This window comes from Ranitomeya variabilis, chromosome 1, assembly GCF_051348905.1.
Source record: "Ranitomeya variabilis isolate aRanVar5 chromosome 1, aRanVar5.hap1, whole genome shotgun sequence".
NCBI classification, from domain to species: Eukaryota; Metazoa; Chordata; class Amphibia; order Anura; family Dendrobatidae; genus Ranitomeya; species Ranitomeya variabilis.
In genome coordinates this window covers 108,787,970-108,803,921 of record NC_135232.1, presented here as the reverse complement: position 1 = coordinate 108,803,921, position 15,952 = coordinate 108,787,970, and the positions used below count along the sequence as shown (strand labels likewise).

Sequence of the window (15,952 nt, the reverse complement as noted above, 5' to 3'; positions counted from 1 at the left end):
AACAGTCCGCTGCTCGTTTAGTCACGCCCCTCCAGGCTCCCCACGGTCCGAGGCACAGTGGTTCCACAACCACGTCCATGACAGCAATATAATATATGTAAGTCAGTAATAGAGACAATTCAGAGACAGAATCAGGTAGAGAGCAGCGTGTACAACCATATTACATCACATGGGCATTTTAACTATGGTAGTAAAGTGCATAGTGCTTATGTAAACCTCAGAGACAATAGAAGCTGGTGGGGGAGAAATGAATGCTATATAGTAGGTCTGTGCCTGAAATCAGATCAAAGCTAGTATATTCAGACTCCATTATGTCCCTGCAGGTTCCTACCCATATTGTGAAATAAAGCATGACACAGACACCACTAGCCCCAAGGCGTTTCGCCTCGGCTCCATCAGGGGGTCATGCTGAGGAAGCCAACCCACTTGTCGTATAAATCTCAACTCAAATCTCTACAAATTACATTGAAGGTAGAACATATATTTGGAAACTAACCTTCTTGCACACATATGGCTGGCTAAGCTTACTTTTTCTCTTCCTCCCACGGCTTACTACAAAAAAAAGAGTGTCATAAGTGCTGTTCTTTCTGAATGTTCATTTATTTTCTATACCTCATTCAAGTGAGCTTTAAAGGGAACCTGTTATGTCCAGTAATGGTATGTACCTGCAGATAAAGAGATTTTTAATCATGAGGGGTAACTGCAACCACCAGGAGGCTCACACTAAGATTTACAAAAGTTAGCTCCTACACTGCAGGCTACACTAACTTAAAGCAAACCTGTCGGCAGGATTGTGCTCAGTAAACTACAGACACTGTCAGGTTGGCACCGTTATACTGATTAAAATGATACCTTGGTTGATGAAATCCATCTTGTTGTTGTTCTTTAATCTTTAATTGCAGTTTTCAGTTACTGAGATTCTTGAGCTCCGTGGCGGCCTGTGGGGGGAGCTTTATGTGGTGCTCTGCTTACATAAGCAACTGTATGGGCTTATGACAGATCACTGATCCTTCACTAACCTGCCCCCTATTTTACATACTGCATATGCTATTGTGGGGTTAGATAAAAAAAAATAAATTCATCAAAATGGCGCAGGCGGCAACTGCACTGTAGCGTGATACATGCCTATATGCCTTTATGCCTATACTATTGTGGGGTAAAAAAAAAAAAGAAGTTAATCAAAATCGCGTTGTGTTCCAAATTTTATTTCTCTAGCAAAATGGTGCCGGCGACGGTGCATGAGTAGTAGCTATATCGCTTTCCGAATCATGGACATTCTAAAGCAGTCCTCTTGGGTTGGGTGGGTAATAAGATGTACAGTGGCATGTAAAAATTTGGATAGCCCTGGTCAAAATTACTGTTATTGCGAACAGTTAAGCAAGTTGAAGATTACACAAGTTAAAAATGACACACTTCCTTTGTATTTTAGGCGAAACATTTTTTTTTCTTTACTTCTCCACTTTAAAAATTTCAAAAATGAAAATGGGACAATGCAAAAGTTTGAGCACCCTTAGAGATTTATGTGCTCATAAAACTTTGACCAAGGTTTCAGGCCTTAATTAGCCTGTTAGTGTTATGGCTTGTTCACTAACATCATTAGGAAAGGCCAGGTTATGCAAATTTCCAAGCTTTATGAAAACCCAGCCTCCTATGACCTTGTGCCAAAAAAACAGCAGCCACTGGTTCTTCTTTACAGCTGCTTAGAACTCTAAAAATGAAAATGGTGGTAACCCAAAAAGCAGGAGAAGGCTATAAGATAGCAAAGCGTTTTAAAGTTGCCCTTTCCTCAGTTCGACATGTAATTAAGAAATGGCAGTTAACAGGAACAGTGGAGGTCAAGATAAGCTCTGGAAGACCAAGCGAAATTTCAGGGAGAGCTGCAGTGAGACAAATCAGAAACCCTGCTTGACTACAAAAGACCTTCAGAAAGATTCAGAAGACTCTGGAGTCATGGTACGTTGTTCTTCTGTTCAGAGACACCGACACAAATATGAATTTCATGGAAGAGTAATACAGTTTCAGAAGTATGCAAAAGAACATCTAAACAAGCCTGATGCATTTTGGAAACAAGTCCTGTGGACCGATGAGGTTAAGATAGAACTCTTTGGCCAGAATGATCAAAGGTATGTGTGGAGAAAAAAGGGCACAAAATTTCAGAAAAAAAAAATCTCGCCAACCATTAACCCCTTTCTGACATTAGACGCACTATCCCGTCGAGGTGGGGTGGGCCCGTATGACCACCGACGGGATAATACGTCATATGCGATCGGCCGCGCTCACGGGGGGAGAGCGGCCGCTCGCGGCCGGGTGTCAGCTGACTATCGCAGCTGACATCCGGTACTATGTGCCAGGAGCGGTCACGGACCGCCCCCGGCACATTAACCCCCGGCACATTGCGATCAAACATGATCGCAGTGTTCCGGCGGTATAGGGAAGCATCACGCAGGGAGGGGGCTCCCTGCGTGCTTCCCTGAGACCCCCGGAGCAACGCGATGTGATCGCGTTGCTCCGAGGGTCTCTTACCTCCTCCTCCATGCAGCAGGCCCGGATCCAAAATGGCCGCGGGGCTGCATCCGGGTCCTGCAGGGAGGTGGCTTCACAGCACCTGCTCAGAGCAGGCGCCGGGAAGCCTCCAGGAGTGCACTTCAGATCGCTGATCTGACACAGTGCACAGCAAAGTGTCAGATCAGCGATCTTACACTATAACATGATGTTCCCCCGGGGCAATGTTATAGTGTACAAAAAAAAAAAACGTGTAAAAAAAATAAAAATAAAAATAATAAAAAAAAAAAATATATATATATATTGTTCCTATAAATACATTTCTTTATCTAAATAAAAAACAATAAAAGTACACATATTTAGTATCGTCGAGTCCGTAACGACCCGACCTATAAAACTGTCCCACTAGTTAACCCCTTCAGTGAACACCGTAAAAAAACAAAAAAAAAACGAGGCAAAAAAACGCTTTATTATCATACCGCCAAACAAAAAGTGGAATAACACACGATCAAAAAGACGGATATAAATAACCATGGTACAGCTCAAAACGTTATCTTGTCCCGCAAAAAACGAGCCGCCATACAGCGTAAACAAAGAAAAAATAAAAAAGTTATAGTCCTCAGAATAAAGCGATGCAAAAATAATTATTTTTTCAATAAAATAGTTTTTATCGTATAAAAGCGCCAAAACATAAAAAAATGATATAAATGAGGTATCACTGTAATCGTACTGATCCGAAGAATAAAACTGCTTTATCCATTTTACCAAACGCGGAACGGTATAAACGTCTGCCCCAAAAGAAATTCATGAATAGCTGGTTTTTGGTCATTCTGCCTCACAAAAATCGGAATAAAAAGCGATCAAAAAAATGTCACGTGCCCGAAAATGTTACCAATAAAAACGTCAACTCGTCCCGCAAAAAACAAGACCTCACATGACTTTGTGGACCAAAATATGGAAAAATTATAGCACTCAAAATGTGATAACGCAAAAAAATTTTTTTGCAATAAAAAGCGTCTTTTAGTTTGTGACGGCTGCCAATCATAAAAATCCGATAGACAACCCGCTATAAATAGTAAATCAAACTCCCCCTTCATCACCCCCTTAGTTACGAAAAATTAAAAAAATGTATTTATTTCCATTTTCCCATTAGGGTTAAAGTTAGAGCTAGGGTTAGGGCTAGGGTTAGGGTTGGGGTTAAAGTTAGGGTTGGGGCTAAACTTAGGGTTGGGGCTAAAGTTAGGGTTGGGGCTAAAGTTAGGGTTAGGATTACATTTACGGTTGGGAATAGGGTTGGGATTAGGGTTGTGTCAGGGTTAGGGGTGTGGTTAGGGTTACAGTTGAGATTAGGGGTAGGGGTGTGTTTGGATTAGGGTTTCAGTTATAATTGGGGGGTTTCCACTGTTTAGGCACATCAGGGGCTCTCCAAATGCGACATTGCGTCCGATCTCAATTCCAGCCAATTCTGCGTTGAAAAAGTAAAACAGTGCTCCTTCCCTTCCGTGCTCTCCCGTGCGCACAAACAGGGGTTTACCCCAACATATGGGGTATCAGCATACTCAGGACACATTGGACAACAACTTTTGGGGTTCAATTGACACTGTTTCCCTTGGAAAAATGCAAAACTGGGGGCTAAAAAATAATTTTTGTGGAAAAAAAAGGATTTTTTATTTTCACGGCTCTGCATTATAAACTTTAGTGAAACACATGGGGGTTCAAAGTTCTCACAACACATCTAGATAAGTTCCTTTCGGGGGTCTAGTTTCCAATATGGGGTCACTTGTGGGGGGTTTCTACGGTTTAGGTACATTAGGGGCTCTGCAAATGCAACGTGACGCCTGCAGACCATTCCATCTAAGTCTGCATTTCAAATGGCGCTCCTTCCCTTCCGAGCTCTCCCATGCGCCCAAACGGTGGTTCCCCCCCACATATGAGGTATCAGCGTACTCAGGACAAATTGGACAACAACTTTTGGGGTCCAATTTCTCCTGATACCATTGGGAAAATACAAAACTGGGGGCTAAAAAATAATTTTTGTGGGGAAAAAAAAGAATTTTTATTTTCACGGCTCTGCGTTATAAACTGTAGTGAAACACTTGGGGGTTCAAAGCTCTCACAACACATCTAGATGAGTTCCTTAGGGGGTCTACTTTCCAAAATAGTGTCACTTGTGGGGGGTTTCAATGTTTAGGCACATCAGTGGCTCTCCAAACACAACATGGCGTCCCATCTCAATTCCAGTCAATTTTGCATTGAAAAGTCAAATGGCGCTCCTTCCCTTCCGAGCTCTGCCATGCGCCCAAACAGTGGTTTACCCCCACATATGAGGTATCAGCGCACTCAGGGCAAATTGGACAACAACTTTTGGGGTCCAACTTCTTCTCTTACCCTTGGGAAAATAAAAAATTGGGGGCGAAAAAATCATTTTTGTGAAAAAATATGATACAGGAGAACAACTTGCAAGTGGCCACTTTAAGTAGCTTTTCTCATGATTGCATACACCTGGCTATGAAGTTCAAAGCTCAATAAGGTTACAAAACCAAAAAAAGTGCTTTAGTAAGTCAGTAAAAAGTAGGTAGGAGTATTTAAAATAAGAAAATGATAAGGGTGCCCATACTTATGCACCTGTCAAATTTTGTTTGAATGCAGATTGCACATTTTCTGTTAGCACAATAAACCTCATTTCAAGGCAGAAACATTACTGTGTCCAACAGTTATTAGATATATGAAACTGAAATAGCTGTTGCAGAAAAAAACAATTTTTATAAAACATTAAGCTTAAGATTAATAGTGGTGCCCAAACTTTTTCATATAACTGTATATATTTGTATATATATATTTTACCGAAAATACAAAGGAAATGTGTCACTTTTAACTTCCGCCATTTTAGTGATCACTTTATCTTCAACTTGCTTAACTGTTCACAATAACAGTAATATTGACCAGGAGGTGGACAGACTTTTACATATCACTATTTGTAGCAAAAAAAGAAAAAGTAGGCCATGCCAGAGCATGCTGAGCCACAGCTGTTGTACGGCCTACCTGATAAGGCTGGCATCTGCAAAAAAAATGCACCATGTAAACGACATGAGAATGTTTAGATGGAACAACAAGCAATGGACTGAGAATGTCCAGCTGTGAAAGTGGGATTGGATCAAGGGGTACTAAAGGGATGAAGTCTAACCTATGCATTAAGATGAAAAATGAAAGACCAACTTGAGAGAAAGGAAGGCACCAGACTCAAGCCTCCTTTACCTAGAGAAGGATGAGAACAGCAGAGCAGCATGAATCAGTCTCCAGTTCAGTGGCCCCTCTGATGAACAGGATGATGAAGGGGAAGGCTACAATTCCAGGTCTCGATAGAGAAGCCTGTAGAGCGTCATTCACCAAGATAAACTCCCAAGAGGCACAGGATGGAGGTGAGTAAAGGACCTTTGAAGGAAGGACTTGATCTGAGAATTAGAAGCCATAGACCTCTGAAATAGAAAAGGGAAGATAGAGCCTTGACCCTAAAAATGGATAGAGAATCTGGTGTCAGGCTCTGTTTGTAGATGGACCCAAAACTGTAGAACCCTGTGATTCGTCCTAGATAACCAGATCAATGTCCAGGATTCCCAAAAGTTGACATACAATATCTGGGAGTGGATTACAGGATGAAGGTATCACTGTCCCATGCAAAGCCATTTTCTACTGATATAGTCAGCGATCCAGTTTTCTATTCCTGGAATATTAACTACAAAAAAAAAAAAAAACTCAGGAGGTTATCCACCCAGTGGAGGATGTGGGAGAGTTCTACCATGGGTGGTTTGTTACAAATTTCACCCCGAGTATGACACCACCTCAGCGATGCTTGATTGGATGCAAATTGGATCACCCACATTGCATCAAATGGCCAGTTGGCTCTGAGATCAAATTATTCCAGTGTTAGTCCAGTGTCTTTAGGAGGGTGTAGCCTGTAGGTGAGAAAATAACTTTTGTTTTTCTTAGGCCGGGGTCACACTTGCGAGTTCAATGCGAGAAACTCGCACGAGACTCTCGAATCAAGTCCCGGCACTGCCGCCGACACTTAGGACCGGAGTGTGCGGCTGCATAGAAATAGATGCAGCCGCACACTCCAGTCCTGATTGCCGGCAGCAGTGCCGGGTATTGATGCGAGAGACTCATGCGAGTTTCTCGCATTGAACTCACAGGTGTGACCCCGGCTTTTGTGTCAGCCTCCTGGTGGCACAAGGGAACAGCCATAGTTCCAATTGTTTCTGTGTACCTTAGTGAAGTGACACAGGAATAAGGTTAATCTGCGAGTAAAGAGCAGTAAATCCTGCTTGGCGGCTTTACTGGAGCAGTAACTCACGAACTCAGCATCATAGTAATCTATAAGGATTCTAACATGAGCAATCCTTCATTCTCAAACAGAGAAAAGCCACAGGTAATCTTCAAGATACTAAAATATTTAAATTGTCTACCTGCCAGCTATACTACAATAAACCAACTAACCCCTCCAGCAGTGCAGAATTTAGCACCTTTTATTACCAAATCTATTTTTATTGTTTTGTTTTTGTGTCACTGCCTTCAGAGATCCTCAAGTTTATTATTTTTTGCTGGTTGATTTTAATTTCCTAATGGCACATTTCAGGTACCACATAAAGCTAATTTTAATTCTATCACCTGTTGCATTCTTGCTTCTGCTACCCATTAATTCAGTAGAAGATTTGGCGCTTTGGAACAATCCTTCACTGTCAGGGACTCCGCATGTTCTGCAAGAAAATAACAAAAGATCTAATTGGACACAACTTTTTGGTCTTCAAAAGAGTTAGTTAAAACACTTTCCTACTTCATTCAATATCTGTTATTGTCCTTTAAATTTTCTTGTCTCCCTCATCAAAGACCCACAATCTTTTTTATTTTGCCATTGTCATAGCTGTATGAAGCCATTTTTATTGTGAGATGAGTTCTGAGCCCAGGGATTAATTTTTTGTCATTAATAATAGGTTTAGGAATCTTTCAGAGGTCCATGGTTTTTATTCTACGCAAAAAACACATACTGTACACATACACATAATGTACAGACAAATGTGCATCAGTGTTTTAGATCAGAGTTTCACCAGTGTTTGGTCAGTGTGTCAGTTTTATCATCATTATTTCATCAGTGATTTGTTACCTGTACCTTTCCAATAAACCTCTTTTTGTCTCTTCCTCTTCCCTTATGGTATTTTCATTAAAGTGAGTATCTTGTGCTTTTTTTCTTTTTGGAGATTTGCTTAGCACCTTGTGTTGTTGGTCCATCTCAAAATCAGTATTATTCTGGCTCATTAGCAGCATACAATCTTTATTAATTGATTCCATGGCCTGGGAAATAACATGCAAAGTCATTATTTTTCTAACACACTTGAAACATTCGGCATTTTTACATTATAAGGGCTCATACTCACTTGCGTGAAATGCGGCCGAGTCTCGCATGGTAACACCCGGTGCTGCCACCGGCACTTGGGAGCGGAGCATGCAGCTCCATGTATTGCTGTGCAGCCGCACGCTCCGCTCTGGAGTGCCGGCGGCAGAGCCGGTTTTTAACCTGCGAGACTCGGCCGCATTTCAAGCAAGTGAGTATGAGCCCTAAGAGTGAAAGCCCACGACTACAGAGGCATGCAAAATCTAAACTTTGGATGTGTAAAGGAATCCATGTGACACCCCTTCAGCCCATTATATACCACACTATTTTCCCCTAGAAATACTGTAATGCTTTTAAGGCAGACAAGCTTTGTACCTATGGCATTTGATGTAACATGCTATGACTTTTTTCTAAACGATTTCTACAGAAAAATCTCTATATAGCTCCCACCGCACTACAGCTACAAAAAAGCACATTTTTGTAAAAAAAAAAATTGATAATCAATATGCATTTTGGTACAGACAGTTGTTTCTAGTCTATGAAAACCTGGAAAGGGGGCAGTTTTCTGTAGTAGGAAGAGACAATTTCCCCGTAGACTTTAGGTCAGGCCAGGGTTTGGCCAGTGCAATATGGCTCGCTGCCGATTTGCTCATACAGGATTCCCAGGCTGTAGAAGAAGCTGTAATGTTGGCTTGTGGAAGTCATGATTACAAGGATGGACACGTGCATTATTATGTGGTGCTGGAAATCAAATTTTTACCTTTTTAGTTATGATATATAGTTGGTGACCAAAAGGCCCAAGATTTTTTTGCGCTGATATGTCATTTTTTTTGCATGAGAATCAGATAAAGCTGGATTTCAACCACAATCATTTGGTCTGGATTGAAGTGCTTTATGTGCCTGCTGCCATGGACCCATCTAAGGCTCACTTCACATTGCTGTTTGGGATCAACTGGTAAGAAATCCAGTTGAAATAAAACAAGAAGAGCAGATGCCAATGAATACCATACTGAAGCCAAACACTCTTGTCTCCTGTTTGTATTAGCTTTCATCCATTTTTTCCCCATTCTGAACAGATTAATTTTTAATAGAGGTGTCTTTGAACACCTCTAATGTTTTGCGCATACACAGTGTGAAAAACCCATCCATTAAACAGATGACATGACGGATGACAGAAATGATCCGGTTCCTATAGATTTGAATGGTAAAAAAATCAGATCCATTGGGCCGACAAAAAAAATGTCCAGATTCCATTTTTTAGTCTGAACAAAAACAAATTAATCCTAAAAACAGAAGTAAATATAAGAAAGAGACCACAGTACCACAAGCTAAACCTCTATTAAATGCCTACATTAAATCGGAAGCATTTGAAGCTACAAATAATAGCAGGAGGTTTCCTAACCTTTTAGGGTTTGTAGAGAAGTGCAAGTTACAAAATATGATTTAAAGACATTTGTAGCATAAGAAATGGCATAACATTCTAGAAATAAGGAACAGAATAACCAGTAAAAGAAAGACGTACCTGTTCAGTACTTTCTGCTTGCAGTTGTTCCTGACCTGTAAAACGATGTATGGCCAAAAAACAACTATAAGTTAGATATATTTTGTGACACAAGATGGAAAGAACGAATCAAGGCATAACAATTCCACTGGTTTCCTAACATATTTCCTTCATTAATTATAATGTTGGATCAGATGTATACAAATCAAGCTAATGCGCAGACCAATTAGGACGGTAAGAGATGGCAGGGTTGCTTCTTACAGGACTTGGAAAGAGGACTGTAGCTAGAGGTACATGGGTAGCACAGCTTACGTTGACCTACTGCATCATGTGCCATTAAACATGTCAATATATAGTTTGCTACATTATATAACATGCTAAAAAACAAGTTCGCTTTCTATAGCTGTATATGAAGACAAGGAAAGATCAAACCAATATCAGGCACACAGACCTACCATGGCAGTTTTTAAAGCCAATGTCAAGGACACAGGTGCACAGGGTCATTGAAAAACTGGGGTCAAACAAAAGTTCACAGATCAAATTGCAGGACAGCTGGAGCAGGAAACAAAAGTCTTTATGTATGGAGTTGAAGTAAAAGTAGTGTTTAAAATACCCTGAGGTGACATTATTAGTGTTTTCTGGGTGCACTATGTGTGAGTGACAGTTGTAATTCAACTTCTGATTTCTGCTGCGGGACTATGAGTTGCTCTAATACATTCATTTTTTTTCTAATTATTATAAGGATTATTTATAATCTTTTCAGCCAGGGCCGCCATCAAGGCTTTACTGCCTTTATTGGTGTATAGTGAACGATGAGCGTTAGTGATGCGGGGGCAAAGTCCAGTTTTTGCTTCTGCTCCCTGGGTCCCAGAGGCAGTATTCTGACGGGTAAGTAACTGAATCTGTATCCTCAGACGTGCATTCAGTTGAAATCTATTGCTGTGCCACTGGCTTCCTACACCGCAACAGTTAACAGCCGCCAGCTGAGTAAAAATTGGGGAATGTGCTCCGGAAGTGGTGCTCTAGATAACTGTATGCTATTTTCTGCAGAATCAAGTCCTGGCTGGAAGAAGTGATGGCGGTTAGCGCTGGATGAGGAACAAAAGCGAAGATGAAATACTAGAGACTTCACAGGTGAGTCAGTGTGTTACCTATACACCAACTCTATACACTGTATGCTACATACAGAGTTCCTGTGTATAATGTCACTTATGGTAATATTAGTATTGTTGTTTTTTTATTAATGATCCGTATTGTAGTATTCAGTCACTGTGTTGTGGTAATATGTGATCTGGTCATGGTCTGGTAGTATTTGTCCTAGTAGTGATGAGCAAGTGTGCTTGTATAAGGAGTTATCCGAGTACACTCATATTTTCATATTCATATTTTCAGCGTGCTTGAAAAATATGCTTAAGTCACCGAGGCTGCATGTCGTGCAGCTGTTCTACAGTTGCTACAGATGCATGGATTGCCTGTTTGCTAGGCAATCCCTGCATGTGTAGCAGCTGTCGAACAGCGGCGCAACATGCAGCCGCGGATTGAGCATATTTTTCCAAGCACACCGAAAATACTCGATTAAACACGAGAGTGCTAGGATTACACTTTATCTGAGCATGCTAGCTCATCACTAGTCCATAGTAAGTGGTATCATTCGATCATTTGGTCAGTATGTGGTGGTAATATGTGATCTGGTCATGGTGTGGCAGTATTTGTCCCTTGAATGTGGCATTATTCGGTCACTATGTGGTGGTAATATGTGGTAGAGCTATGGTGTGACTGTATTTGTTCCTTATATGTGATATTATTTGGTCACTATGTGGTGGTAATATGTGATCTGGTCAGTATGTGATGGCATTTGTTACTTGTATGTGGTATTATTCGGTCACTATGTGATGGTAATATGTGGTCCAGCCATGGTGTGATGGTAATTGTCCCTTGTATGTGGTATTATTGTTCATTTTAGAAAATGTATGTGATTAATTCCCTAAAGAAAAATAAATAAAAATATACCTTTAACAGAGTATTGGGTAATTAAAGAAATGAATAATAGGTTAGAGTAGAGTAGGGCCCGGCCAAAAGAGTCTACCTTGTCTTGGTGACGGCTTACATTTTTTTTGAGCTGAAACAAAATATGATGGCTATGTATGTGATATGGTGTTTGATGGGAACTCCTAATGTGTGATTGGTGAGGACATTGTGCAGAAGTGGAGTTTTTGCCAAGAGTTTGCGGAAGGTTTGAGGGGTGGAGGAAGAGCTGAGGTGGAGACTGGCAGAGTCTCAAGGGGGCCAGAAAATGTTACCAGTATGGGGCTCTTAATTAATTAAGAGTAGGACATACTTTCTGGGCTGCAGATGGAAGCCTCAACAAGTGTCTCACCTGGATGCTTAACTGATGCCAGATCTGGTAGAGGAGGTGCACCATCACCTTAATAACAATCCTTAATTTCATGTGCATGAAAGACTGTAGAGCTTTGATTACTTAGGGTGTCTTATAAAGATCACCCTTTGTTAACTGTCAGTCAGATTGTCACAATCCATGTTTGGATCTGTGGCAGATCTGGCTTCTCAGATTAAAACTTTTTTCCTTTCAGGCTATCGGGGGTTAATGCAGTTTTTCCCCAGTGGCCGCTGGTGTAATTACATTGCTGCCTAGTCTGCTGATGTGGGTGGTGACCACTCTTACCTTCCTTCAAAAAGGTCACCTGATGCATCAGTTGACTATTGGCTGGCTATACAGGTCCTTTTGGAGACCAACCTAGCTGGAGACAGGAGCTTGCTGAGTGCTGTGGTTCTTCAGCTGAATACTGATATCTAGTGCCTTACTCTGCTGTGCATTGCAGCAGAGAAAGCTAAGTGTGGTGTTATTGTTTCTTTGTCCCTTTGTTGTCTGTAACTTTCCTGTGTTGTATTAGTGCAGCGGTGGGACCAGTGCTCTCACCTGTCAGTTCCCTACTTAGGGATAGGAGCAGGGCAAGTGAGGGATTAGGTATCCTGCTCAGCGACGGGGTGAAAGAACCCATATAGGGACGATAGTAAGAGCAAGGCACAACCTCAGGTGAGTGCAGGAGGTGTCCAATTCCCCATTCCCTACTGACAGGGCCCACCATTGTTAAAGTGTCCCCGGTGTACCCTTGTGTGTTTCGCCGTTTTGTGACCGATCTCTCATCGGGTCGCTAGGACAGTCACTTCGTGACACAGATTTCTCAAATGAACACAAGACTGATATCTCTATGTTGGTGATTAGCTGTAGTTGCTATGATCTGCCTGGTCAGAAGATGTCATGAGACAGCCCACTGCCGTTCCAAAGTTTAAAAGTGATATCTTTCAGCTGATGGAAATTCTCCTGCTTCTCTTACCTGCTGTACTACAAGTAGCAGTTTTGGAAACCTCACTAATTGACTTTACTTCTTCAAGACAGGGCAGACTAGTCTGTGAATGTGAAGAACCGTTCCAGCTGACATTTGTACCTTTATTAAGAGTCGACTTCTCACTGTTTGGGCTATGGAGAAAATATGTTATTAAAGTCAGCATTTTGCACCATTACTCTAAAATGCAACATTCTCAATTGGGCACTTTTTTGTATAATCAATTTGAATTGTCACAAGAGACAAGAATTTATAAATGTAATAGTTAGGATTCACTGACAACTAAATGCTGTTCTGTCTCTGAGCTTTTTATAGGAAGTGTGCATCTCCCTTCTTAGCCAACAATCCATAACACAATGAGCACAGTGCTTCCTGATAACTACAAATCCTTAGTAATCTTGGCAGGCTTTGGCCCCCAGCTTCTTCCAATAAAAGCTTCTAGAAATTAGAAAAATAGATAATAGAATAAAGGAACTATGGTCTTTTGTTCTGTAGATGGCTTTTTATCAACATGAACTATTTCTTTTCGGATTGAATGCTCTATGGGGATATTTCTCCCATTGAACATTATTCACCAATATACAGTACATGAAAAGTTAAGACATTTCATAGACTCCATCTAAATAACAAGCTATTTGTTCCTTTTTTTTTAAAAAAAAAAAACGTCACTTTTTTCCAGTATTGAAATGTAGCTTTCCACCGATAAGCCAGAACATTAAAACTAGGAATATTGTGCAGGGCCCCTGCTTGTCCTGCAGCCAAAACAGTGTTTATCCAGAGAGCAGTGGACTCCACAAGATATGTGTTGGTGTCCTGTAATGTGTGGCCTCTATGAATTAGGCTTGAATGATTGAGATATGGTAAATCAGGAGGCCATGACAACACCTCTGTAATCATAGAATGTTAGAGTTGTAAGGGACCTCCAGGGTCATCATATCCAACCCCTGCTCACTGCAGAATTCACTAAACCATCTCAGACAGCTGTCTGTCCAGCCTCTGGTTGAAGACTTTCATTGAAGGAGAACTCATCACTTCTCGTGGTAGCCTGTTCCACTTGTTGATCACTCTCACTGTCACAAAGTTTTTCTAATATCTAATCTAATTTCTAGTCTAATCTTCTCCATTCAGTTTCATTCCATTGCTTCTAGTGTTTCCATGTGCAAATGGGAATAAGGATGATCTCTCCACTGTGACATCCTTTTAGATATTTGTAAACAGCATTTAAAGGGAACCTGTCACCCCCAAAATCGATGGTGAGGTAAGCCCACCGTCATCAGGGGCTTATCTACAGCATTCTGTAATACTATAGATAAGCCCTCGATGTTACCTGAAAGAGGAGAAAAAGACGTTAGATTATACTCACCCACAGGCGGTCCCGCTCCAATGGGCGTCGCAGGTCCGTTCCGGCGCCTCCTATCTTCATTCCATGACGTCCTCTCCTGGTCTTCGCGCCGCAGCTCCGGCGCAGGCGTACTTTGTCTGCCCTGTTGAGTACTGCAGGACATCCGGCGCTATGTGCCAGGAGCGGTCACGGACCGCTCCTGGCACATTAACCCCCGGAACACTGCGATCAAACATGATCGCAGCGTTCCGGCGGCACAGGGAAGCATCGAGAAGGGAGGGGGCTCCCTGCGGGCATCCCTGAGACCCTCGGTACAACGCGATGTGATCGCGTTGCTCCGAGGGTCTCCTACCTCCTCCTCCCTGCAGGCCCGGATCTAAAATCGCTGCGGGTCTCCATCCGGGTCCTGCAGGGAGGTGGCTTGGAAGCGCCTGCTCTGAGCAGGCGCCGGGAAGCCTCCCTGCAGTACCTGTGTGATCGCTGATCTGACACAGTGCACTGCAAAGTGTGAAATCACCGATCTGACTCTATACAGTCATGTCCCCGGGGCAATGTAAAGAAGTAAAAAAAAATATTTACAAGTGTAAAAAACCTAAATAAAGAAAAAATATATATTGTTCCAATAAATACATTTGACTAAATAAAATTAAAAAAAAGTACACATATTTAGAATTGCCGCGTCCGTAACCTATAAAACTGTCCCACTAGTTAAACCCTTCAGTGATCACCGTAAAAAAAAAAAAAACGAGGCAAAAAACAACGCTTTATTATCATACCACCGAACAAAAAGTGGAATAACACGCGATCAAAAAGAGGGATACAAAAATGGTACCGCTGAAAACGTCATCTTGTCCCGCAAAAAACGAGCCGCCATACAGCATCATCAGCAAAAAAATAAAAGTTATAGTCCTCAGAATAAAGCGAAGCAAAAATAATTATTTTTTATATAAAATCTATTTTATCGTATAAAAGCGCCAAAACACAATAAATGATATACATGAGGTATAACTGTAATCGTACTGGCCCAAAGAATAAAACCGTTTTATCAATTTTATCAAACGTGGAACGGTATAAACACCCCCCCAAAAGAAATTCACGAATTGATGGTTTTTGTTTATTCTGCCTCACAAAAATCGGAATAAAAAGCGATAAAAAAATGTCACGTGCCCAAAAATGGTACCAATAAAAACGTCAACTCGTCCCGCAAAAAACAAGACCTTACATGACTCTGTGGACCAAAATATGGAAAAATTATACCTCTCAAAATGTGGAGATGCAAAAACTATTTTTTGCAATAAAAAGTGTCTTTTACTGTGTGACAGCTGCCAATCATAAAAATCCGCTAAAAAACCCACTATAAAAGTAAATAAAACTCCACCTTCATCACCGCCTTAGTTAGGGAAAAATAATTAAATTTAAAAAATGTATTTATTTCCATTTTCCCATTAGCGTAAGGGATAGGGCTAAAGTTAGGGTTAGGGCTAAAAGTTAGGGTTGGGGCTAAAGTAAGGGTTAAGGCTACAGTTAGGGTTGGGGCAAAAGTTAGGGTTAGGGTTGGGGCTAAAGTTAGGGTTGGGGTTAGGGGCTAGGGTTGGGGGTAGTGCTACAGTTAAGGTTGGGGCTAAAGTTAGGGTTGGGGCTAAATTTAGGGTTAGGGTTGGGGTTAAAGTTAGGGTTAGATTTACGGTTGGGATTAGGGCTGTGTCGGGGTTAGGGGTGTGGTTAGGGTTATGGTTGGGATTAGTGTTAGAGGTGTGTTGGATTTAGGGGTGTGGTTAGGGTTGGGATTAGGGTTAGGGGCATGTTCGGGTTAGGGGTGTGGTTAGGGTTATGGTTAGAGTTGGGATTAAGGTTAG

General features: G+C 41.5%; 1 protein-coding gene across 1 annotated transcript in view; it reads right to left on the bottom strand.

Annotated features, from left to right (window-relative positions):
* The window catches only part of ANKRD31 (ankyrin repeat domain 31), a 300,863-nt gene that overhangs the window by 134,680 nt on the left and 150,231 nt on the right, over positions 1-15,952 (bottom strand). Inside the window, exons 10-14 of the mRNA XM_077287427.1 lie at positions 12,746-12,888; positions 9,411-9,445; positions 7,661-7,848; positions 7,168-7,256; positions 497-552 (exon numbers count right to left, since the gene is read on the bottom strand). Coding sequence (XP_077143542.1) covers positions 497-552; positions 7,168-7,256; positions 7,661-7,848; positions 9,411-9,445; positions 12,746-12,888 — 511 coding nt within the window. The remainder of the gene's footprint in view (positions 1-496; positions 553-7,167; positions 7,257-7,660; positions 7,849-9,410; positions 9,446-12,745; positions 12,889-15,952) is intronic.